This window comes from Ostrea edulis, chromosome 1 (assembly GCF_947568905.1).
Source record: "Ostrea edulis chromosome 1, xbOstEdul1.1, whole genome shotgun sequence".
Classification (NCBI taxonomy): Eukaryota; Metazoa; Mollusca; class Bivalvia; order Ostreida; family Ostreidae; genus Ostrea; species Ostrea edulis.
The window spans coordinates 59716496-59743201 of NC_079164.1; the positions used below are offsets into that span (position 1 = coordinate 59716496).

General features: G+C 37.6%; 1 protein-coding gene across 4 annotated transcripts in view; it reads right to left on the reverse strand.

The window, feature by feature from the left end:
- Window positions 1–3148: 3148 nt before the first annotated feature.
- Window positions 3149–26706, reverse strand: part of LOC125649380 (uncharacterized) — a 50037-nt gene continuing 26479 nt past the window's right edge. Inside the window, exons 11-20 of one of the 4 annotated variants that reach the window (XR_007360680.2) lie at window positions 25352–25509; window positions 25009–25180; window positions 24413–24678; window positions 24069–24217; window positions 22819–22981; window positions 21389–21538; window positions 19274–19618; window positions 16342–16470; window positions 11017–11115; window positions 7057–7085 (exon numbers count right to left, since the gene is read on the reverse strand). Coding sequence is in view for 1 of the 4 variants with exons in the window: in XM_048876895.2 (XP_048732852.2) it covers window positions 6733–7085; window positions 11017–11115; window positions 19274–19618; window positions 21389–21538; window positions 22819–22981; window positions 24069–24217; window positions 24413–24678; window positions 25009–25180; window positions 25352–25509 (1855 nt within the window). In the remaining 3 variants the exon portion in view is untranslated. Of the gene's footprint in view, window positions 7086–11014; window positions 11116–16174; window positions 16471–19070; window positions 19150–19273; window positions 19619–21388; window positions 21539–22818; window positions 22982–24068; window positions 24218–24412; window positions 24679–25008; window positions 25181–25351; window positions 25510–26706 lie in introns of those variants that run through there. The other 3 variants (XR_007360681.2, XM_048876895.2, XR_007360679.2) reach the window with 3 other exon arrangements.

Consider the following 26706-nt stretch of genomic DNA (forward strand, 5'->3'; position numbering starts at 1 on the left):
AGATGAGAGAAGACATGGTTAGACAGGTTCCGCTTGAATTGTGGAAGTTGCTACTCAATTAGAAACCTATGAATTTATTACACCCCTATAGTATTTATTTTATCAACACAATCTCAAATGTTATAAAATTTTACACCAATGCATTTTGTTTTTGGATAAAAAAAATTTGATGTGTTTTTACTAATTGGTAATTGAATTTCTCCACCGATGCTTATGAATTAAATCACACATTTTCAATAAAATCAAACAACCGTAATTATAAGAATATACTTGTGGATACAAAAAAAAAATTGCCTTCTCGTCGCATGCCTCTGAGATTACAATCCAACGCAAAATACACAAGTTAGGATTCACTCACATGTCCATCTAATGCATCGTATAATACAGTAATATTTCCTTTAATTAATCTAAAACATCGTGTGTGTGTGTGTGTGTGTGTGTGTGTGTGTGTGTGTACTTGTTTGTGTCACACACGCACACACACAATAGCAGCAAGTTCCAAAAACACCTGATATCTAGAAGTGTCGGATTTAAGACGTAGATACAAGGTCAAATACAAAAAAATATACAAAGCACCAAAAATGACCAGCGACACGAACCAGATTGTCAAATTTTTGGGACGACTCGTCTCTTCTTCAGGACAAACGAAAAGGTTTACATAATATGGCCAATATTAACAGAGAATAATAACAAAACTACATATAAATACATCTAGCACTACAACTAAACTAAAACTACAAACGTATTTACACCGCAGACTACATGTTTTTGGGTTTAGTCTTGGCAATCAATGTTAAGAGCGGAGCGAATTAGGACACTCGTTCCGCATGAGATTAATCCAGTCTGTTATTACATGTACTACTTCGTGCATTGTGGATCAGCTCTTTGGACGCTCATAACTCCTATAAGGAATTCAAAATTAAAAGTTGGGCAAACATTGACCCCTGGACACACCCGAGGTGGGATTAGGTGTCTATGAGGAGTAAGTATCCCCGGTCACACCCGCCGTGATGATGTAATGAATTTAAAAAAAAAGCAGATTAATACCATTTTGTGTTAAGAGTGCAGTGCTTAATCTTATATAAGAGAAGAATACCTACACAAAAAATATTGTACGAGATCAATTATAATGAAATTATGTCAATCAGTGATGTTAAAAACCTTAAAAACTGTGCATGTTTATTCTCAAGATATCTGTTCTTCTTTTAAAAAGGACACATCTCATGTTTTCAAAGTATACAACATTACATGCATTTAGCCTGGTACCCGAGGCCTTCCGATGTTCAAAGAACGTTCTTTGAACATCGGAAGGCCTCGGGTACCAGGCTATACATGCATTTTGTCTTCTTTATGCTTATAGTAATTAATTCTAATAGTTCGTTCGCCAAAATTTTGCGATAATTAACCACAATACAGACTTAAATCTAAGTCCCGATTCAAAAAGTCTAGTTAGTTAGGTAGGTAGTCACGTGGTACAGTGACGTCACATGCGCCCATTGGATTGTATAAGTAGTGTGAGATATTATTAAAAACTCAGCTTTTAGGGGCCTAATTTATTCACCATGGGCAACATTTACATTAATGTTGACAAATTTTCCGAGTTTTATATGTTTTCGCCACCAGTACATACATATACATGTAGCGATGTAAATACCCAAATATAGCGAGGAAAGGTGTATGAAATCGGCAATATTGCGAGTAAATAATGTTTATATGGGTCGCTGTCTACAAACTGTTTGATAATGTTATTCCTTTATACATCTGTAATTGGCACTGTTTTCCCCCCAAAAAATAAACCGTGCAATTATTATTTATTTTTGGATTAGACAAATTATAATACGTTACATTGTTGACAACTACGTCCCAGGCCAAGCTACTGTCACGACCGGGTGCATTTCGGAAAGACAGAAAAAGAAACAACACACACAAATCAGTAAAAATAATCAAATTTAAAGTTGAAATTATATTTTCTTAATAAAGCAATCCTATTATTATTTTTGAATTGTGATCTGCACGTCGTTAGGAAGTGGGAGCACGGGGTTATACTGACGCACTCTTGAAAGATGTTACGAGTTCATTGAGGAAATAATTTTATAATTCAATTTGAAGTTAGGAAATACAATATTCTATTACTTATATAATCAAAAGTTCAATTATTTTGTATCTTTAAAATGTTTGTTAATCTATCATTTGGTAGAAACTGGAAGCACGTTATACCGGGTATGTTGTTACTGACAAGGTGAAGGTCAGTTGAGTGTGTATTGAATTTGAAGACCAGAACAGAATTATGTAGTAGTGCTTATAAGTTTTGATTTATTCATTTTATCGCAGTTTATCATGGTCTCTGCCCAAGCGGTTTTTGAAAAGGTGACTGTGTGTGTTTTTAAAGGTAAAATTCTTGCTCCAACAAAAAATTATCCACATCTTTTTTCTCGTACCTTCCTTTGAAAAATACTCAGTACAAATCCTTTCTACCGACAACTAGTACATCCAAGCACGGCACAAAACATCTTAATGCAATATTATTTACAAGCCGTCAATGTGATAATTGTTTTGTTTTTTTGTCGATTAAATCTAATCTGTTTATGAAATGGCTAATAGATGTTTTTAAACCGAGGGCACATATGACGTCACACATAATGGTGCGTAAAATAGCGAAAGTAAATATGCATATAGCAAGATTTGAATTTCATCGCTTTCAAACTCGAAAACTACGCAAAATATTTCATTTAAAACACATTTAAAGTAGTTTTAGGCATGAGAAGAATTAATTTTGCTGAAAAAAAAGAAAAGGTTTAGAAACACGAGTTGTGTCTTTTAACTTTATATTTTTGTATATATCTCACTATGATATTGTTTATTAGCATACCACTATATATTCCTCTGACGTTACTTGTATTATAATATACATGAAATTTCTGTATTGTACCTCATGTACCGCTTTCATTGTGGTTTGAGCGAATAAAATGAATGAAGTGAGAATCATGGGTCTTTCGGATAACTGGGTTTAATAGTACGCTCTATTGTTTAAATCTGTTATGATTTTCTTATTATGGTGAATATAAAGATTACAACTAGATATTGATAACCATGTACAATGTATGCACCAGTATGCTTACATTGCAAACACAATTATAACTCTAATCTATATACAAATAGTCTTTATTATCTGAACAAATATCAATGCTGCTTTGTAATGTACATGTAGTAATAAAAAAAAATCTACAAATATACATACGTGTAAATGATGGCATTATCTAAACAAGTTAAAAATCGTTCAAGTTCTGATATACTGACGATTGTGCAATATTCAACAGTATCTTGACACGTGCAGTTAAAGTAGTCAGCATGATTCGTCAATCAATAAAAGTGTTTGGCATAAGTCAGGCAAAATAAATTCAACCAGGTAATCTCATCAGGCACGAGTATACCTAATTAAAGAAATCCTTTTGCTTTACTCAAATGGTTTTGATTAAAATCGCCTCGATCCAAGAATTGTATAAGAAATATACATGTATATCCCCCCGGTATAGAATGTCTATACTGATAGTGAAAAATTGGGGATACTTGTGTACTAAGTTTGATGCATATGTCTATCAAGCCTGACCTTCAGAACTCAAAAACAATCGGAGTCATGTACTCCGCAGTGGGTACCAGCGTACCACGTTTGATGGTTTCTGAAGATAGCAGACAATATTTTCTCATGTTCGGAGTAGCTTGACCCTTACCGTTGATCTTGTGACTTCAAAATCAAGGGTTGTCTACTCCTTATTGGTACTAATGTACCAAATTAAATTTTGATGTCTATAAGAGCAAAGGGTTCTTAAAATACTGAATGAACAACATATTTTATGTTCAAAATAGTTTAACCCTGACCTTTGACCTTAAAATCAAAAAGAGTCATTTACTCTTTAGGGGTTACCCGAAAAACAAGGTTTGCTAAACAGAAAGTTCTTCAGATATTGAGCGGACAACACTTGGCCTCTTTTTCAAAGGGGGGGGGGGCAAAATCAATTACCATCTTTTATCATAATGTGGTGGTTCAATTTCCGTGGATAGCAGAATTATAATCTTTCGAGACATTCACAGTCTCAATAAAATAGGACTACATGTACCAACTGATCAAGTTTAATTGCCTCGTTCACAGGGAAAGATCAATTATGGATTATCGGGAAATATGTTTGCACAGCTAATTGTATTCGGCGCGCCCGCGCTTCACAATTTTTCTGAAGAAAATTTATTGCTTATTTTTAATCGTACGTTTCGGGCTCGATATTTTATCAGAAGTCGCACGTGGTGTGGTCACAAGAGGTATATATATATATATATATATATATATATATATATATATATATATATATATAGCCATTTGGGGCATGTATCATGCAACATGCCCCCTAACCTTTTGTGATCTGGGATTACACACTTTTTTGTTACTTTTGAAATGTAAATATATATTAAGGATAATCTAAAATGTATTTCTTCGTCTCTGCTACATATTAGTATTCAAATCAAGTTTTCAGCGATTTGTAAAAAAAAAAAAAAAAAAAATAGCATTCACTGATAACGAGACCCTTACTAATACGTAACAGAGACGAAAATCTTTAATGTATATTTACAAAACATAAATAAAAAGAAAACAAATGTGTTGATCCCAGATCAGAAAAAATAAGGTGGGAATGGGGTTGGGCTTGCATGATCCTGTGGTTTAACATAAATTTATTATAAAGAACTGTGCGTCAATGTATAACTAAAGTCCATTTTCATATACATGTATTGCAAATACTGGCAAGTATCACACCTTTGCGAATATATCAAGTACATGTACTAGCTAGAGTCTTATATGCACGGTTTCGATTTAATATGACATTTGGAGAAATTGTGTTGAAGGAGCGAAGGGGGTCTGGCTTCAACTGGGCCCAGGCAAGAGTTAAGGTAAAATATTGAAAAATATTACATTAACAATTTCAGTATGAATTATATACATAACAATCCGACGGCTGATTAACATAAGACCAGTTTCTTATGTTAATCAGACACTGGAGTAACTCTTATTCATTTAATTATTCAGCAAATAAATATTTGTCATAAAAGTGGAAACCACCGTGTGATGTATCCTCGCACCTAAAATTGTGATTTCGCATATAAATATAATCAGTTTAAGACAAAATATATATCGATAGCTAAAAGATGCAAAGTATCATTATACATGTAGTTTATTGACTTTAAAAAAATCTTAGTGCTTCAAACATTCCTCGAACCTTTGATTGGACTCAATATTCGTGTAAGCTAATTCCATTAAAAGCAAGTGATAAAGCTTAAAAGTAAAGACAATAAAGCTCATTTGAGTGTTTATCATCACATAAAATTTTACTGGAAAACACTGACCACGATTGACGCGCGGACGCGCCGAATACAACATTGTAAAGCTGATTGAGTACAAAACAAACTTGTACTACCTATCTAGGAGTGTACATTCATTCGACAGCAGACGAAGCGTTTTCGTCCATTTATTTTCAAAAAGATTTAGTTCCACCTTATCAAACTCGGATCACTTCTACCGGTATCCTATTATTTCACGAAAATAGCCAAGGGTAGACTTAATGTAAGATGTAATAATGGACAGCGACATCATAATTAACTGAGTTAAAGTAGTCACAAGGCCAATATTTTACAATGTGGGGTTTTATGGCTCCGTAAAATTCAAGGTACTTTATACAAAAATGATGATAGCAAAAATATAAAATTATATTAAAAATTGAATTCTGTATCTGTGAACATTTAACGATAATTGAATTAATCCGATACTCCGGTTTCGAGATACGTTCGAGTTATTTCCCTTTGAAGAACTCTCGTACATGGTAAGGCGCAAAACAACTTGTTACACGCGGGAGTGGGACGAATATCCATCACTACATAAGTAAATGTACCCAGTATGTTTCTCATACGCTGTTTTGTCACTTGAATTCAACTGATACACAAACTAAGTAAAAGATAAGTATTCAGGGAGTAATTAATTACATGGAATTCTTGTTATATCACGTAATTTCGTTGATTGTAGGTATCATATCCAGGATGCTCCTTTCAAATATGACATTGTTTTTATAATTCTACTTTAGTAAAACATTCTTTCGATAGTATTTTGTATTTCCAACGTTTACATATTTAAAGAGAAGCCGCTTTTAATACATTTCATCGTCTTCCTCACTGACTGTAGGTTCAATCTGTCCCACTCAAAGTTCTACTAAATGTACCTCCTACACAGGAGAGCTCCTATCTCGAAACTGTCGTATTGGATTGGTTGTTCACGTCACGTCGAGGATTTTTCACATATTGAGACGTCACCAGATGTAGACTAAGTCCCCCAAATTTAGATATGCTTAGCACTCACGGCTGTTTCAGTGACGGTTATTTAACGTGCCAACGCATGTTGCGACGCTGGGCCTCCGTATTAAGGTCATATCCGAAAGACCTGTGATTCTTACTTCTCTACGAGCGTTTGGCGAAGGAGCAATCGCTATCCATGTTTACGTTTTAGGTTTGACAGAGCCATGGCACGAGCGGGGTTCGAACTCACGACCTCCCGGTTACGAAGCGAAATTAATCCGAAGTAAAATTCAAAGTGTATTCGGGTGAACGAGGCAAGAGAAGGGTCTTATTACGAAGAAAATTACTCCAAAAAACAAGAAATACATGCACCGTTGAAGTAGTGCTTAGCTTTCATCAATGGAGTTATAAGCAATCGCCAATGGTAATCTGAAAATCGTCCAAACCCAGGCTACTGTATTGTGAGTTGACGAGCCCTTGTATTGTTACCCTGTGTTCATAGTGTTTGTAAGTCATTGACACAGAGGCCTGATGCCAGCTAGAGCAGCCTTGCAAAGAATGCCTTTGGCTCCAGAGAGCGTTTCCTGTGATGACGTAATCACCATATGTAAAAGACGTGTGGACAGATAAAGTGGCGTCTTGACACATTTTGTATCGAAATTTTAGGCAGTATGGGGATTCCATTTTTCCTAGTTGTTGATATAAAACTGCTTTTGCTCCTGGGGGTTTATTTGATCCTTCAAACTGCATATAGCCACCTAAAAAATTCAATATTACGGCTCGATGAATTATTTTTAAAGTTAATTTTGTTCAACGCCTGCTTAACATAAAATCTATTAAAAAAATAATAGCAACACTAAGAGGCCCACGGGCCACATCGCTCACCTTGGCCCTGTTGTTGTATAGCTGTTGTGATTTATAAAAGATTTTTATTAATATTTATTCCAATGAAAAATGCTGACCCCATATTGTGGCCTCAACTTTGCTCCAAAGGATCATAACATAGCTGAAAATGAATTCACACAACCAGAGGTGCCTCAACACCAATGCGACTAACATGATCTTGCTGTTCTGGATAAGACCAAAGTCATAAGGTCAAAGATCATGGTATGATACTACAGACCTTGCCATAAGAAATCTATATACAAAATATAAAAGCTCTATTTTAAATAGTTCAGGAGATATTGAATAGGTCAGATATTTATTAAAATAGGTCAAATTTCGAGGTCAAGTTCACAAGGCCACACAGACAACTCTAACAAGGTCTTGCTATAAAGAATATATATACAAAATATGAGAGCCCTACATAAAATAGTTCCGGAGATATTTAAAAGGTATGTTTTCTTAAAATTTGGTTAAACTAGTTCAAGGTCACAAGGTCAAAGGACATGATATGAAATGAAAGGTCTTGTCATAAGAAATTTATATACAAGATATGAAAGAGCTCCCTTAAATAGTTCAGGACATATTGAATAGGTGAGGTTTGTATTAAAAGGAGGTCAAACTCCCAGATCAAGGTCACAAGAGCACACACCATTGCATCACATGAAAGGAATGTTTATGCAAATAAGAAGTGTTTGCAAAACATGTACCCCCCCCTCCCCGGGGGCAAAATTGAAAAGGGTCATACACATGCATCATTTAATTGATAGTAGTGCCAAACGATTTCAAAATATTGAGCAGACAAGATCTTCCCATGTCCAGAGTGGATTGGCAATGTGACCTATAAATCAATAGGTGTAATCTACTCCTTATGCTGTACCAGTGTACCAAGTTTGGTGTCAATCAAGCAAATGATACTTAAAATACAGGAGGCAATACATTCTATGTCCAGTTTAACCCTTGACTTGTGACCAGGTGACTTCAAAATCAATAGGGGGACATCTACTCCTGAAGATGTACCAGTGTAACAAGTTTGATGTCTGTCAAGCAAAGGGTTCTCAAATATTGAGCGAACAGTGTCTTCTTATATCCAGAGTGGATTGACCCTTGACCTTTGGGCCTGAAAGTCGATAGGGGTCCTGTTCTACTCATAACCAATTCACATATGAAATATCATTACGATGAAATGAATGGTTCTCAAGATATTGAGCGGACAACATGTGGTTTACCGACCGACTGACAGGTGCAAAGCAATATGCCCCTCTTCTTTAAAGGAGGCATAAATATGAAAGCCATACCTTAAGTGGTTCAAAAGATATCTTTAAATAATTTTTCATATATATCAGCATATAAAAACTTTGATCCCCTATTTTGGCCCCACACTATCCCCGGGGACCATGATTTGAACAAACTTGAATCTGCTCGATGTCGGGAAGCTGTCATGTAAATTTCAATTTTCTCTGACCCAGTGGTTCTTGAATAGAAGATTGTTAAAAAAAATTCCAATATACTTTGATCCCCTATTGTGGCCCCACCCTATCCCCAGAGATCATGATTTGCACAAACTTGGATCTACGCTATATTAGAATGCTTTCATGTAAATTTCAACTGTTTTTGAGAAGAGATTTTTAACGAGTTTCCCTATATATTCGCATGTAAATTTAATTTCCTATTGTGGCCCCACTCTGCCTCGGGAAGGGGGGGGGGGGTGCATGATTCTAACAAACGTAAATTTGCACCATGTCAGTAAGTTTTCATGTAAATTTCAATTCTTCTGACCCAGTGCTTCTTGATTGATTGATTAATTGTTTATTGTTTAACCCACTCGACAATTTTTCATTTATATGGAGACGTCACCATTGCCGGTGGAGGGCTTCAATTTTAGGCCTATGCTCGGCACTTATGGCCATTGAGCAGGGAGTGTTCTTTATCGTGCCATACCTGCTGTGACACGGGGCCTCAGTTTCTGCGTTCTCATCCGAAGGACCGCCCCATTTACTCGAGGCGACAAACAACAGGTAGTGAGGACCTATTCCAACCACGGGACCAGTGGTTCTTGACTTTTAAAAATTTCCCTATATATTCGTATGTTAAACTTTCATCACCTATTGCAGTTCCACCCTACCCCCGGGGGTAATGATTTTAATAAACTTGAATTTGCACTATTAGAGGAAGCTTTCATGTAAATCTATACTTGTGTGGCCCAGTGATTCTTGAGAAGAAGACTTTTAAAGATTTCCTTGTACATTAGTATGTAAAACTTTGATCCCTATTGTGACCCCACCCTACCTCCAGGAGGCCATAATTTTTACAAAATTGAATCTGCACTATATCAGAAAGCTTTCATGCATGTAATTTTGAACTTTTCTGGCCTAGTAGTTCGTGAGAGGACTTTTAAACAAGAGGCCCACAGGCCTTATCGGTCACCTGAATACTAGTGAAAATGTATTACTATACTTCCATGGGCAATGAAATCTAGAAAAAAATTTCCTGTTCTGAATATCTAAGCTAAATTCTAATGTTCAGCAACAGTAAAAACAAGATGTGTTCTTAAAACTTCACTGCCCTCAAAAGTGCATACACTGATGAAAGGCTTTAAATAATAGGTGTATTAACATTAAAATATCAAAAGATATGACTAATTTGGACTCATCCTAAAGTCATAACCCTGGGTTATGAAATTCACCATTTTTTGTACATCCTTTTCTGCTATCTCTAAGTATGCATTTAGATTTTATACAGTATCAGTAAACTTACACATACATACTATATACTAAGTTTGGTCCCACCCTGGGAGTGGGGTCAGAACCCTTACTCTGGAGAAAATCAAATTTACAATTTTGGTAAAAGACTACCTGCTCTATCCATTTAGCACTATATACCAAGTTTGGCCCCTCCCTGGGGTCAGAACCCCTACCCCGGGATCGACAATTTATGTCCCCCTTGTTCCACATATGCTTCATATCAATGATAGTTATCAAGAAAAAGTTAAAAATGTCAATTGTTCACACATTTAATAACTGACCATTTTACCCCACCCTGATACCAAAACCCCTACCCTTGGGATCATCAAATTTACAATTTTGGTTAAGGACTACTTGCTCTTTCTAAATATCTATTTAGTGTCAATATAGTATCAACAGCACTAAAGAAGATGTTATTTAAGTGTTTTACACATAAACACTATATACCAAGTTTGGCCCCGCCCAGGGGTCGGAACCCCTACCCCGGAGATCATGAAATTTACAATTTTGGTAGAGGCCTTCCTGCTCTACATCACCATGCTTTTAGTTTTCCTACATGTGTGTGGTTCTTGAGAAAAAGATTTTTGAAAATTGGTCAATTTTGTGCAGTTTTTGCCCCACGCCTAGGGCCCCAGGGATAATGGAGTCCTGAAATTTAAAATTTATGTCCCCCTTGTCCCATTAATGCTTCATCCCAAATATGAAAAGAATTGGACTGGTAGTTATTAAGAAGTTAAAAATGTTCAATTGTTAACGCACGACGGACGACAACCAATTGCAATAGGTCACCTGAGTTTACTCAGGTGACCTAATGGCCACACCCTATTTTTGCATTTTCGTAATTATCTCCCCTTTGAAGGGGCATGGCGCTTCATTTGAAGATACTTAAATCCCCTTCACTCAAGGATGATTTGTACCAAGTTTGATTGAAATTGGTTCAGTGGTTCTGGAGAAGATAAAACTGTGAAAAGTTTAGACAGACAGACAACAGACAAAGGGTGATGAGAACAGCTCAGCTGAGCGAGAAAATAAAGTGTGCAGTGGATATTTGAGTTGAATATACCGTTGTTGCTCTGTACGTGAATCCAAAGAAAAATGGAGTCTTCCTGAGAAAGTTTACATCCGTTGTTATCGTTGAAATCACAATAGAGATGTTTATCATCTAGAAAATAAATTCATATCCATTGTAATGAATATACTTTCAAAACATTATGCAATGACCCTCACAACGGATGAAGACAAATAGAAAACTGCATTTCATATTTCATCCTATCCACAACGCTTACTCGAACTAAAATATTCACATCTTAAATATAAGATTATCGGACAATATTAAAATTGTTTATCATTCCATATTTTGATAGTATGTTTCGGTAGATTCTATGAATAAACCGGGCTGTTAGTTAAAGTTTAGCCTCCGGGAGGTCCTAAGTTTGATTCTTCATCAAGGCGCACCACCAAACTCTAATGAAGCTCCACACCATACTCTATAATGAAACGCCACAGAAAACTCTATAATGAAGCGCCACACCAAACTCTACTTCAAGCGCCACACCAAACTCTAGAATGAAGCGCCACACCAAACTCTAGAATGAAGAGCCACACCATACTCTATAATGAAACGCCACACCAAACTCTATAACGAAGCGCCACACCAAACTCTAGATGAAGCACCATACCAAACTCTATAATGGAGCGCCACACCAAACTCTATAATGAAGCGCCAAACCAAACTCTATAATGAAGTGCCACACCAAACTCTAGATGAAGCACCATACCAAACTCTATAATGGAGCGCCACACCAAACTCTATAATGAAGCGCCACACCAAACTCTATAATGAAGTGCCACACCAAACTCTATAATGAAGCGCCACACCAAACTCTAGATGAAGCACCATACCAAACTCTATAATGAAGCGCCACGCCAAACTCTATAATGAAGCGGCACATCAAACTCTAGATGAAGCACCACACCAAACTCTATAATGAAGCGCCACACCAAACTCTAGAAGAAGCGCCACACCAAACTCTATAATGAAGCGTCACACCAAACTCTAGATGAAGCACCACACCAAACTCTAGAAGAAGCGCCACACCAAACTCTATAATGAAGCACCACACCAAACTCTAGAAGAAGCGCCATACCAAACTCTATAATGAAGTGCCACACCAAACTCTAGATGAAGCACCACACCAAACTCTATAATGTAAAACTTATACGGTACCAATTTTGATGCACCAGAGCACCACACCAAACTCTAGAAGAAGCGCCATATTAGACTCTATAATGAAGCGCCACACTACACTCTATAATGAAGCACAACACCAAACTCTATAATGAAGCTCCACACCAAACTCTATAATGAAGCACCACACCAAACTCTAGATGAAGCACCATACCAAACTCTATAATGGAGCGCCACACCAAACTCTATAATGAAGCGCCAAACCAAACTCTATAATGAAGTGCCACACCAAACTCTAGATGAAGCACCATACCAAACTCTATAATGGAGCGCCACACCAAACTCTATAATGAAGCGCCACACCAAACTCTATAATGAAGCGCCACACCAAATTCTAGATGAAGCACCATACCAAACTCTATAATGAAGCGCCACACCAAACTCTATAATGTAGCGCCACACCAAACTTTATAATGGAGCGTCACACCAAACTCTATAATGAAGCGCCACACCAAACTCTATAATGGAGCGCCACACCAAACTCTATAATGAAGCACCACACCAAACTCTAGATGAAGCACCATACCAAACTCTATAATGGAGCGCCATACCAAACTCTATAATGAAGCGCCAAACCAAACTCTATAATGAAGTGCCACACCAAACTCTAGATGAAGCACCATACCAAACTCTATAATGAAGCGCCACACCAAACTCTATAATGTAGCGCCACACCAAACTTTATAATGGAGCGTCACACCAAACTCTATAATGAAGCGCCACACCAAACTCTATAATGGAGCGCCACACCAAACTCTATAATGAAGCACCACACCAAACTCTAGATGAAGCACCATACCAAACTCTATAATGGAGCGCCATACCAAACTCTATAATGAAGCGCCAAACCAAACTCTATAATGAAGTGCCACACCAAACTCTAGATGAAGCACCATACCAAACTCTATAATGAAGCGCCACACCAAACTCTATAATGAAGCGCCACACCAAACTCTAGATGAAGCACCATACCAAACTCTATAATGAAGCGCCACGCCAAACTCTATAATGAAGCGCCACACCAAACTCTAGATGAAGCACCACACCAAACTCTAGAAGAAGCGCCACACCAAACTCTATAATGAAGTGCCACACCAAACTCTAGAATGAAGCGCCACACTAAACTCTAGATAAAGCACCATACCAAACTCTATAATGAAGCACCACACCAAACTCTAGAAGAAGCGCCATACCAAACTCTATAATGAAGTGCCACACCAAACTCTAGATGAAGCACCACACCAAACTCTATAATGTAAAACTTATACGGTACCAATTTTGATGCACCAGAACACCACACCAAACTCTAGAAGAAGCGCCATACTACACTCTATAATGAAGCACAACACCAAACTCTATAATGAAGCGCCACACCAAACTCTATAATGAAGCACCACACCAAACTCTAGATGAAGCACCACACCAAACTCTATAATGGAGCGCCACACCAAACTCTATAATGAAGCGCCACACCAAACTCTATAATGAAGCACCACACCAAACTCTATAATGAAGCACCACACCAAACTCTATAATGAAGCACCACACCAAACTCTATAATGAAGCGCCACACCAAACTCTATAATGAAGTACCACACCAAACACTAGATGAAGCACCACACCAAACTCTATAATGAAGCGCCACACCAAACTCTATAATGAAGCGCCACACCAAACTCTATAATGAAGCACCACACCAAACTCTAGATGAAGCACCATACCAAACTCTATAATGGAGCGCCATACCAAACTCTATAATGAAGCGACAAACCAAACTCTATAATGAAGTGCCACACCAAACTCTAGATGAAGCACCATACCAAACTCTATAATGAAGCGCCACACCAAACTCTATAATGTAGCGCCACACCAAACTTTATAATGGAGCGTCACACCAAACTCTATAATGAAGCGCCACACCAAACTCTATAATGGAGCGCCACACCAAACTCTATAATGAAGCACCACACCAAACTCTAGATGAAACACCATACCAAACTCTATAATGGAGCGCCATACCAAACTCTATAATGAAGCGCCAAACCAAACTCTATAATGAAGTGCCACACCAAACTCTAGATGAAGCACCATACCAAACTCTATAATGAAGCGCCACACCAAACTCTATAATGAAGCGCCACACCAAACTCTAGATGAAGCACCATACCAAACTCTATAATGAAGCGCCACGCCAAACTCTATAATGAAGCGCCACACCAAACTCTAGATGAAGCACCACACCAAACTCTAGAAGAAGCGCCACACCAAACTCTATAATGAAGTGCCACACCAAACTCTAGAATGAAGCGCCACACTAAACTCTAGATAAAGCACCATACCAAACTCTATAATGAAGCACCACACCAAACTCTAGAAGAAGCGCCATACCAAACTCTATAATGAAGTGCCACACCAAACTCTAGATGAAGCACCACACCAAACTCTATAATGTAAAACTTATACGGTACCAATTTTGATGCACCAGAACACCACACCAAACTCTAGAAGAAGCGCCATACTACACTCTATAATGAAGCACAACACCAAACTCTATAATGAAGCGCCACACCATACTCTATAATGAAGCGCCACACCAAACTCTAGATGAAGCACCACACCAAACTCTATAATGAAGCGCCACACCAAACTCTATGATGAAGTACCACACCAAACACTAGATGAAGCACCACACCAAACTCTATAATGAAGCGCCATACCAAACTCTAGATGAAGCACCACACCAAACTCTATAATGGAGCGCCACACCAAACTCTATAATGAAGCGCCAAACCAAACTCTATAATGAAGTGCCACACCAAACTCTTGATGAAGCACCACACCAAACTCTATAATGGAGCGCCACACCGAACTCTATAATGGAGCGCCACACCAAACTCTATAATGAAGCGCCACACCAAACTCTATAATGGAGCGCCACACCAAACTCTATAATGGAGCGCCACACCAAGCTCTACTTGAAGAGCCACACTAAACTCTAGATGAAGCGTAGCACCAAACACTAGATGAAGCAGCACACCAAACTCTAGATGAAGCGCAGCATCAAACTAAAAATTAACAAGAGGACCAAGGGCCACATCGCTCACCTGAGTTACCTTGGCCCATATCTGAAGACTTTCCATATATATTTGCATGTAAAACCTTAGTCCGTATTGTGGCCCCAACATACCCCTGGAGGCCATGATTTTTACAAACTTGAATCTGCACTATGTCAGAAAGCTTTCATGTAAATCTCAGCTCTTCTGACTCATTGGTTCTTGAGAAGATGATTTTTAAAGATTTTCTCTATTTATTCTCATGTAAAACTTTGATCCCCTATTGTGGCCCCAATTTACCCCCGGGGGGCCATGATTTGAATAAACTTGAATCTGCACTATGTCAGGATGCTTTCATATAAATTTCAGTTCTTCTGGCTAATTGGTTCTTGAGAAGATTTTTAAAGATTTTACCTATATATTTCTATGTAAAACTTTGATCCCCTATTGTGGCCCAAATTTACCCCCGGGGGCCATGATTTGAATAAACTTGAATCTGCACTATGTCAGGAAGCTTTCATATAAATTTCAGTTCTTCTGGCTCATTTGTTCTTGAGAAGAAGATTTTTAAATGACCCCACCCTATTTTTGCATTTTTGTGATTATCTCCCCTTTGAAGGGGGCATGGCCCTTTATTTGAACAAACTTGAAAGCCCTTCACCCAAAGATGCTTTTGGCCAACTTTGGTTATAATTGCCCAGTGGTTCTTGAGAAGAAGATGAAAATGTGAAAAGTTTACGACGACGACGAAAGACAACGGACAAATTTTGATCAGAAAAGCTCACTTGAGCCTTTGGCTCAGGTGAGCTGAAAACACGGCCAATTTGCATACTTCCAATACTTCCCAAATCATTTGTGATATCCGGATAAAGGGGGAAACTTTACTACATAGCAAAATATATGTCTGATCTGTTACGCACGGGGGAATGCTTGCATCATCTAAGTCTGTCTGAGAAAAGATGCTCGCCAGCAGCGTTATCAAACATGATTGGATGATTGATTGAGTGTTTAACGTCCCGCTGGAGAATCTTTCACTCATATGGAGACGGTGAAGGCTGCAAAATTTAGGCCTATGCTCGACGCTTACGGCCTTTGAGCGGGGAGGGATCTTTATCGTGCCACAACTGCTGTGACGCGGGATCTCGGTTTTTGCGGTCTCATCCGAAGGACCGCCTCATGTAGTCGCTTCTTACGACAAGCAAGTGATTGGATGAAGCTAAAAATACCACAAGTTTTAGTTTTTTTTTTTAAAGATACATAAGATTTTATTATGAAAATACAGTAAAACAAAGTAGCCACATCCTAGATCCGCTCATATCAGGGCCGTAAATTAACCTTCAATTTAGAGGAGGCAGGAAATTAGGCGGGGGCCTGGGCGGCCCCCAGACGCTGAGCACATTTTGTGCACACTGAACACGTTTCGTGCAAAATCCTTGATTCTAGGGCCTTCTAAGATGTTACTTGACTAACTCATTCTAAAAGAAAGATTTGGAATGCTTTTTAAGGGAGGTATCATGTTCTAAGTTATTGGAAACAACATAAATTCTAATGAACTTTAAATTTTAATTTTTTTGGCTCAAAAGTTGGAGGAGGCAGCTGCCTCCTCCGCCTCCATGTAATTTACGGCCCTGCATATGTGTGTGCGTGCGTGCGCAAATGGCCACCAAACGATGGATCGGCAGTATACCTGAACAAACGAACATTACCTGAACATTTCAACTATTGAAACTGTATATTAACTATATTTGATAGATGATTAAAGTTAAATAAATTTTGATTTTGTTAGTTGTGGTTTTGGGAAACATATGACCTTGAGTACTTCTAGTAAAGTCATCTGTGACAAGGATATACACGTAGGTGTTGCTAAAACGCGGAGCGGAGCGGAAAACTGAACAGAATTTAAGAATGATTAACGTAGCTAAGATAAAACCAAAAATTGGAAGAAAATACTTTGTTATGATTAAAATCAAAATTTTGGGAATTTCTTTACAAGTGGTAAAACAATTTTATCTTAAAATTCTGCATCATAAATTGATTAAGCGTTAAAGTTAAACGTTTGTATAAGAATTTACAAAGCGTTTTACAAGAATTTTGAAATGTCGGCATTGACAGATGTGTTAGCGAGCAGCGATACCTATGGGTAAAGAATGGAAAGAACACACGTACTTTATACCCCCACCCCCGTGGCAAAACGTTAACGCAAAGAAGTAGGTACGGTTTCTAAAGTAATTTGGCTCAAAATATCAATGATTTCACTTGGAGCTCAAACCCTGGCATTCAAATAAGGAATGGATTAGCAAACCCAAACTCCGTTCAGTTTGATCAGCAAAATGATTTGTGTCATATGACGAGAGCTAGAAGTTGACATAAAATTGTAAAAATGCCATTTTCAATGAAAATATCCACAAATTCAGGTGGTTTTCCTTTCTGAAAACATACAGCGCATGCGTCGAGCAAATTCATATTCAGATATGATTTTCATCTTAAAATAATACACATTATATATCATTTTCATTTTGCTCGACAAATGCGGACATCTTTTCCTGAGCAATAATCTGTATGATATTTGACAGTTTTCAGGCTTATTATGAAAAAAAAAGGCGGGAAATGTCTTATTCATGATTTCATAATGCTATCCAATTAGGAATATCATTCTGATTTTGTTGACATAGTATAGCGGCATATATTTTACTTTCTTAAAACGCTGATTAAGATTAATTCCAGACACATTTTATAGAGAAAAAATTTTGGGGCCTTTTTATGTATACAATCGTACTTTGTTCTTTACGTGTAAATTTACACATACCGGGGTAATACCGTGTACATATCTGTATGTGTATACTTACAATATTGTGGTGTGTATATAAAAACGGCAGTTCATGCTCTTATTAATTAAGTCAGCAAGTTAAACACGCACTCCAATCCTAAATTGGGAGGACTTCTGGCAGTTTATTTCTAAACGAAATACTTGTATCTTAATATTTAGATTAATAATGAAATTACCTTTTAATTCCATTCAAGCATAGATTGTCTGTTAGTCGTTTAGCTATTTCATACCTGTTAATTCCTCATACTATGGATTGTAAACTTCACCTTAGTTTTCGTTGGTTCTGTTTCAAACTTTCTTTCCCGCTGTATCTCTTCGGGTTCAACACTAATCTGCCGGATGTCGGTGAATGTACGAAGGCAAACCTTTTATACACACCCGACTCGTTCGCTTTCAAATTTGATGTGATACATGAATACATACATGTACATGTATTATACCAGATGTAGAACTAAATTACGAATAAAAGCAATTTCGATTTAAGAAGGTTTTGTATGGGGAAAATCGTGGGGAAAATCTTTTACAATGTTGTTTTTTGGGGGGAGAGGGGGGGGGGGGGTTCAGTTTCATTATTTAATTTTTTTCCCTTTATTAATAGTTTCATGGTAAGTTAATGGTTTTAAAATACACATGCATTAGTATGAAGTATATGAAACGTGGATTCCGATGATCTTCCCACTCTCTCTGTAATTTCTGCTTCCCTTGATCATGATAAACCTTTTACTTTGCAAAATGCTGACATCTTAATAACATTATTGCATACAATATTTTCCGTTCCGTCTTCCGTTTCGTTTTCCGTTCCGCGTTTTAGCAACACACGACGGGTGTGACAGATCAACAGGGTATGCTCACTCCTCCTACATATAGACACCTGGTCCCACCTCTGCTGTTTCAAGAAATTATAAGATTGATCCCTATTCGTTAACTTCACCTTTTTCATGCAATGAAAATATAAATGACTGAATATCGAGATATGTGTCCGTCCTTACTTGGAAACGGACCTTGAAAGTGCGGTCAGCTCTATCATGCAAACACCGCGGTATTCAGTCCCAATACTCATTCATTAACCTATAAATATCAAAGAATCCCAACATTTGGTGTTTTAAAGATATCAAACGTTTTGGACCCCTCTCCCTTTTTTTCTAAATGTAGTTGATAAATACGTTCCATGTTCTTGGAGACGTCTAGTTACCTTGGCATCTGTTTTTCAATAATATGACGTCATCAATGGCAACTCCAGTGGTGTAAGTGGATACAAGTGGAATGGCTGTTACATTAATCTCTCTTACTCCCTCGTCTATAGTAATGTTAGCAGTGCTCCAAGTGGACAAGCCCTTTGAGATAGACCACAAATCCGTAACGTCATTGTTGTTTTGAAGGCGGACTGACACCTTTACTTTGATGACATCTTGTTTCTCAAACACGTAACTGAGTGATAAGCACGAGGTCGTGTTGTGCTCGGGTACCGGAAGTTGCAGGACGGCCGGAGACAGTCCGTTCTCTACGTTAAAAGGAATTTCTGCGTACAGGTAATGTCCTGTATAACAAGAAGATCAATCTTAAAAACAACAGTGATTAAAACAATACATGTACAAAATAAATGAAGATCAAGAAATCAACTTCTGTTTAATGATATATTCTTTCTCATGGATAATATTTTCTGCCCCGAGCATAGGCCTATCAGAAGCTAAATTCTAATGTTCAGCAACAGTATAAAACAAGATGTGTTCATAAAACTTCATTGCTCTCAAAAGTGCATACACTGATGAAAGGCTTTAAATAATAGGTGCATTAACATTAAAACATCAAAACATATAACTAATTTGGACTCATCCTTAAGTCATAACTCTGGATTTTGATTGAAATTCACAATTTTTTGTATATCCTTTTCTGCTATTCCTTAGTATGCATTTAGATTTTATACAGTATCAGCAAACTTACACATAAATACTATATACTAAGTTTGGCCCCACCCTGGGGTCAGAACCATTACTCTGGGGATCATCAAATTTACAATTTTGGTAAAAGACTACCTGCTCTATTTATTTAGTTTCAATTTAATATCAACAGCACTAAAGAAGATGTAATTTAAGTGTTTTACACATAAACACTATATACTAAGTTTGGCCCCGCCCTGGGGTCAGAACCCCTACCCCGGGGATAATGAAATTTACAATGTTGGTAGAGGCCTTCCTGCTCTCCATCACCATGCATTTAGTTTTTCTTACATGTGTGCAGTTCTTGAGAAAAAGATTTTTGAAAAGTGGTCAATTTTGGACAGTTTTTGCCCCGCCCCTAAGGTCCCAAGGGTGCAGGAATCATGAAATTAACAATTTATGTCACCCTTGTTCCAAAGATGCTTCATACCAAATATGAAAAGAATTGGAACGATAGTTATCAAGAAGATGTTAAAAATGTCTATTGTTCACATATTTGATAACTGATCATTTTGGCCCCACCCTGATAACAAAACCCCTACCCCTGGGATCATCAATTTACAATTTTGGTAAAGGACTACTTGCTCTTTCTAAATATCTATTTAGTGTCAATATAGTATCAACAGCACTAAAGAAGATGTTATTTAAGTATTTTACACTATATACCAAGTTTGGCCCCGCCCTAGGGTCAGAACCCCTACCCTGGGGTTCATGAAATTTCCAATTTTGACAGAGGCCTTCCTGCTCTACATCACCATGCATTTAGTTTTTCTTACACATGTGCGGTTCTTGAGAAGATTTTTGAAAATTGGTCAATTTTGGACAGTTTTTGCCCCGCCCCTAAGGCCCCAGGGGTGCTGGAGACCTGAAATTTACAATTCATGTCCCCCTTGTCCCAATGATGCTTCATACCAAATATTAAAAGAATTGGACTGGTAGTTATTAAGAAGAAGTTAAAAATGTTCACTAACTGACCCCCCCCCCCCTAAATTTTTCAAATTTAAGGTAAATCGTGGTCTCTTGTTTAGAAAAATGTACTAAACGATAAAAGAAGCAATGATTCCTTCCACTCCCGGAGAATAAATAACAAAATCTTTTAATTTCTTGAATTACTTTATTGGCAGAACTTAATTTTTTTCCTGAGTTTAGCCGTGTCGGAGGGGGAGAGTAGGTTTGTTTCCGCAAATTTAATAATAAAATCTGACCCAAATCGAGGAGGGGGTCAAAATGTCGTTGCACACCTGGTGTATTTATTTATAGAGAGAGTTTCCTCTTTTTTCTATTAATATCTAGTTGTTGATTAAAATTCAGATACCTGTGGTTTAATCTAGATTTCCACAGTAAACTTTTAATTGTAGGAGTACGCATACCTGAAATGTTGAGGAAGGTGTGGTCTATGGCTGGTCTGCCTGTTGCCGTGACACCCCCCGACTGTCTAGTCCACATAAACATGGAGTTAGAAAGGTCAACTTGTCCACAAACCCCGTAAGATTCATAATTACACGCTAACTGTACAGCGTCTATAAAGAAAAAAAAACAAGTTATAAAAAACCAACTAGTTTGAATTCCTTTCTGAAACATTCCAGATTCTTTTCTCTTTTAAACAGTTCATTTTTCATAGATATATTTAATCTGACCTGACTTTTTTCTTTTGATTTCTTAATACCTGGCAAATACGAGATATTAATTAGCGAGAAGCATCCCTCGAGAAATAAAAAACCTCGCTCTTATTCCTACAAAAAACACTAGGTGCACAATTGTGGAATAAACTGCCACTGGAACTTCGAGAGCTTGAAGCAAATGGAGCATTCCGCAAGAACCTAAAAACACTCTTGTTCAAGCGTGAATATGCCTTGTGAATGTAAAATTCAGAGCAATATCAAGGATTCCATGTGCAAGCTCTTGTAAATTGAATTTTGATCCAGCATACGAATACCTGTGTGCCAATTGTATCTTGTCAAGTCGAACACTTTGTTATTTTACTGCCATGTTTTATTTAAATTCTTTCTATTGTTTTATCTTTTCCTTTATAGCTCTTGCAGGTCTTTTATTAGTATATTATCATTGATTATTAGCACAAACATTGTACAGCGCATAGAAATTATATGTAATTTTTGCGCTTTATAAATGAATAGAATAATAATAATAATACATCAGTAGGCCTAGCACATGTATTTATAGAATATACGTGGGTTATGTTGCAAACTGATGCTGCATAGCAAATTATACGAAATAACAAGATGTGTCGGAACACTGATGCCCCCGTATGACAACAGATAATTATATATGGTACCCAAAGAAAGGACTTGTCACAACGAATGCACATGTGAAATATGAAAGCTCTATCGCTAACTATTCAAAAAGTAAGGCCAAAAACTCCTAAGTCAACGTCACGAAGTAAAATAATTTGTTACATAAAGAAAGGGCTTGTGGAATACACATGTGAAATATGAAAGCTCTATCACTAACCAATCAAATTATAGCCTAAGTTATTTTTTTTTCAAAAGGAAGTCAAACTCCAAGGTGAAGGTTACAAGGTCAAAATGTTGGTACCAAACAAAATGTCTTGTCACAAGAAATACACATGTGAAATATGAAAGCCCCATAGCCATCTATTCAAAAGTTATGGACAAGGTTAAAGTTTTGTAGACAAACAAACAGCCAGACCGACACACCAAAGATTACATGTATATGCCCCCGAATCTCCGATTACGGGGGCATAACTACCTACGTAAGAATCTATAGTATATATTGATTAGGTACAGAACGTGAAGCAGACTGCTGACAATGTGTTCCTAACCTGATGTCTCTGTGATGTCTCCAATCCACTCCCTGAAGGAACCCACCCTAGTGTAAACACCCGGCTTATGGAGCTGTCCGCAGGGCGATTCTCCCCACGTAGTAACTCCCACCAACGTCCAGTGGTTCTGAATTCTGCAGACTAGAGGACCTCCGCTATCCCCCTAATGTAAAATAATGGACTACTCTCAGTGACGTATTTCAACACTATTCTATATTTTGGCGTACGCCATTGCTGTTCTATAGATTGACGTATTCTAGCACCATTCAATAGATTGACTGTTCGTAATACTGACCTTGTAGCATTCTATAGATTGACTGTTCGTGATACTGACCTTGCAGCATTCTATAGATTGACTGTTCGTGATACTGACCTTGCAGCATTCTATAGATTGACTGTTCGTGATACTGACCTTGCAGCATTCTATAGATTGACTGTTCGTGATACTGACCTTGCAACATTCTATAGATTGACTGTTCGTGATACTGACCTTGCAGCATTCTATAGATTGACTGTTCAGGACGTAATACTGCTTATTTGTTTGTTTTGTTTATTTGTTTTACGTCCCTTCGAGAATTCTTTACTCATATTGAAACGTCGCCAGCTGTGGATAAAGCAACACAGACTTATGTTTAGCGCTAAGACCAGCAGTAAGAGTTCTTGATCGAGTCAACACCTACCACGACACGGGACCTCCGTTTTTAAGGTCATGCTCATATCCAAAATACCCGTGATTCTCACTTATAAATGACGAGCGTCTGGCGAATCAGCAATTATAACCTACAATGTCTATGTTTTCGAAACTGGCTTTGCACCATTTTAATACTGTTATGGACATGATATTGATCTTGCAACATTCAGAACGTAATACTGGTATTTGCGCCGTTATATGCATTGAATGTTAAGGACGAAGTGAAAATAACGAAAAGGTGATCAATCTCATAAATCCTATAAAGAATACACAAAATTAATAGAATTGCATACACGGACCCCTGGACATACTAAAGATGGTATCAGATGCCTGGGAGGAGTAAGCATCCCCTGTTGACCGGTCACACCCGACGTGAGTCCTACAATATGTAGATCTTCAAGAGGTAACCGGGTATACCGTAGTCAAAATCAGTATGTAAAGAACGGCCTAACAATTGGTAGAAACACGTCAGACAGCATTCGACCCAGTGTTAACTTGTTGATACTGATCTTGCAACATTCTATATACATGTACTGACTCTTCAGGGTGCAATACTGACCTTACATGCATCTATCTTCCCGTAGTCATAGCCAGCACAAAACATGGAGTCCTTGACCTTTGTGCTGTAAGCCATCCTACATTTAGAATCGCTCCACAGTTTGATTTTGGCGTGGTTAAGCATGTCTGGTAACACAGTTGTGAAGTAATCTAGTAAATATTTTAAAATGCAATCAAGAAAATCAGATCGGTTGTTTCTTTGAATGAAAATGAAAGACTTGCATTGTGCAAAATGTTTTGATAGAAATCTACAATGTATTGCACACCGGATTCAGAATTCACTTCGCAAATACTCAGTATTCTCTTCGAAATTGGGGATTTGTTTTTGCAATCTCTGGTACCAACCTTCTATTCTTGTCACTCCCCACCCAGAAATATAGCAAATGAGACCGGAAGTCAACTGCTGGACTTGACGAGGAATACAAGCTTTTCTGATCAATCTTGTCGATTTCACTTCCCGTTGCAGATGAAGAAGGGCAATGTCCGCGTTGTAGATGAAGTCATGGTCAGGATGCCTGATGACCTCCACTACTCGGCGGGAGGTACCACCTCGCTGACTGAGGGACAGGGAGCCAAAATGGGCCGAGAGCAAATAGGGAGTTTTTGATACACTGAAAGCAATGTAGATGATTAAGAAGGACGAACAAGTGAAAAGTGTGTGTGTAATTGGAATATTGGATAATACCCGGAAAACAATCTAATTAAAATACAGATCTCTCTGCGCTATCTGAAAGATCGGTATTTTAATCGGATTGCACTGAAAAGAATTTGTTATACTGCCTGAAGACATTTTGTCACTTTTAGATTTATGGCCTGGTAATAATTTTTCCAGAAAATAGATAATAGAGGTGAAAATTAAGCTAAATACAGATTATGTATAAATTGATGTATAGTTTATCAAACACTACGGCTAAGCTTCCTTCATTGTGTCTTATACGTACGATTCCACACAGTGAGCTGCGGTGACAACCCACTGATCCGCAATCAAAGTGCCGCCACAAAGAAAAGAGTTCCCGACCTTAAGAGCTACTGTCCAAGGCCACTGTCCATTGTAAGATAAGCTGCCTCCCAGAATGTAGGGTTGGACAAGGTCATCGCTCACTTGACCACATTCTGAAAATATTTGCCAACGACATTGTTTTAACAGTTGATGAAAATTTATACTATCCATATATCACTGGATTGAAACATTTTAGACTGCGTGGTGTAGAAAAACATACCTATCGTAAAGTTTAAATAAGAGAATTTTGAATTCGTAGATTTTTAACATTCGTTTAGCTGTACCTGCATTTCTGCATTTAAGATGTACTTTCTCGTTGCTTGGACACCAAGTTATTATGGAGAATAAATCACGTGGTACAACTGTCTGATGGAATGTGGAATCTTTTAGCCCTACATGCACCAAATTGATCGTAGCTTCAAACCATACTTTTTCAACCTCGCTGTGTGGGTAAGAATAGTTAATGTAATTGAATTGTTGAATTAAAATTCCTATAGATTTTTTGTGTCACCGAATCAAAGATGGAATGAGCATATTAGTTTGAACTCTCTGTTTGTTTCTTGTTTGTCTATCTCTTTGTTCACCACACCAACCCCAGTGCATACAAGGCGTTACATTTGTTAGACTGGAAGATCAAGGTCATGCTATGTGATTCGTAACGGTTTAGTCATATTGCAAAGTGTAGGTCACAGTCAATGAACTTGACCATTGGCAGGGGCATAGCAGTTTACAAAAACGTTTTGCATTTAACTTTCATAACTTTCTTGGTCATTACTTTGCAGCTATTACCATTACAAGTAAAATAGGTTATACCCAAAAGTCTACCCTAGCAATACGTTGCAACCAGAAGTCTACAGTAACATTAAAATAAACAAAAAGTATACTGTAATAATACGCTACACCCATAAATCTGCTGTGAGAATACGCTACACCCATAAATCTGCTGTGTTAATACGCTACACCCATAAGTCTGCTGTGAGAATACGCTACACCCATAAATCTGCTGTGAGAATAGGTTACAAACAGAAGTCGACTGTGTAGATAGGTTACAACCAAAAGTCAACTGTATATACTAGGTTACTAAAAGATATCGACTATAAATAGGTTACAACCAGAAGTCCAGTTTATAAACAGGATACAACCAGATGTCGACTGTATAAACAGGTTACAACCAGATGTTGACTGTATAAACAGGTTACATCCAAATTTCGACTGTATAAACAGGTTATGACCAGAAGTCGACTATATAAACATGGTGTCGACTGTATGAACAGGCTGCAACCAGAAGTCCAGTTTATAAACAGGTTACAACCAGATGTTGGCTGTATAAACAGGTTACAACCAGATGTTGACTGTATAAAGAGGTTACATCCAAATTTCGACTATATAAACAGGATGTCAACTGTATGAACAGGCTGCAACCAGAAGTCCAGTTTATAAATTAGTTACAACTAAAGTCGACTATATAAACAGGTTACAACCAGATGTTGACTGTATAAACAGGTTACAACCAGATGTTGACTGTATAAACAGGTTACATCCAAATTTCGACTGTATAAACAGGTTATGACCAGAAGTCGACTATATAAACAGGATGTCGACTGTATGAACAGGCTGCAACCAGAAGTCCAGTTTATAA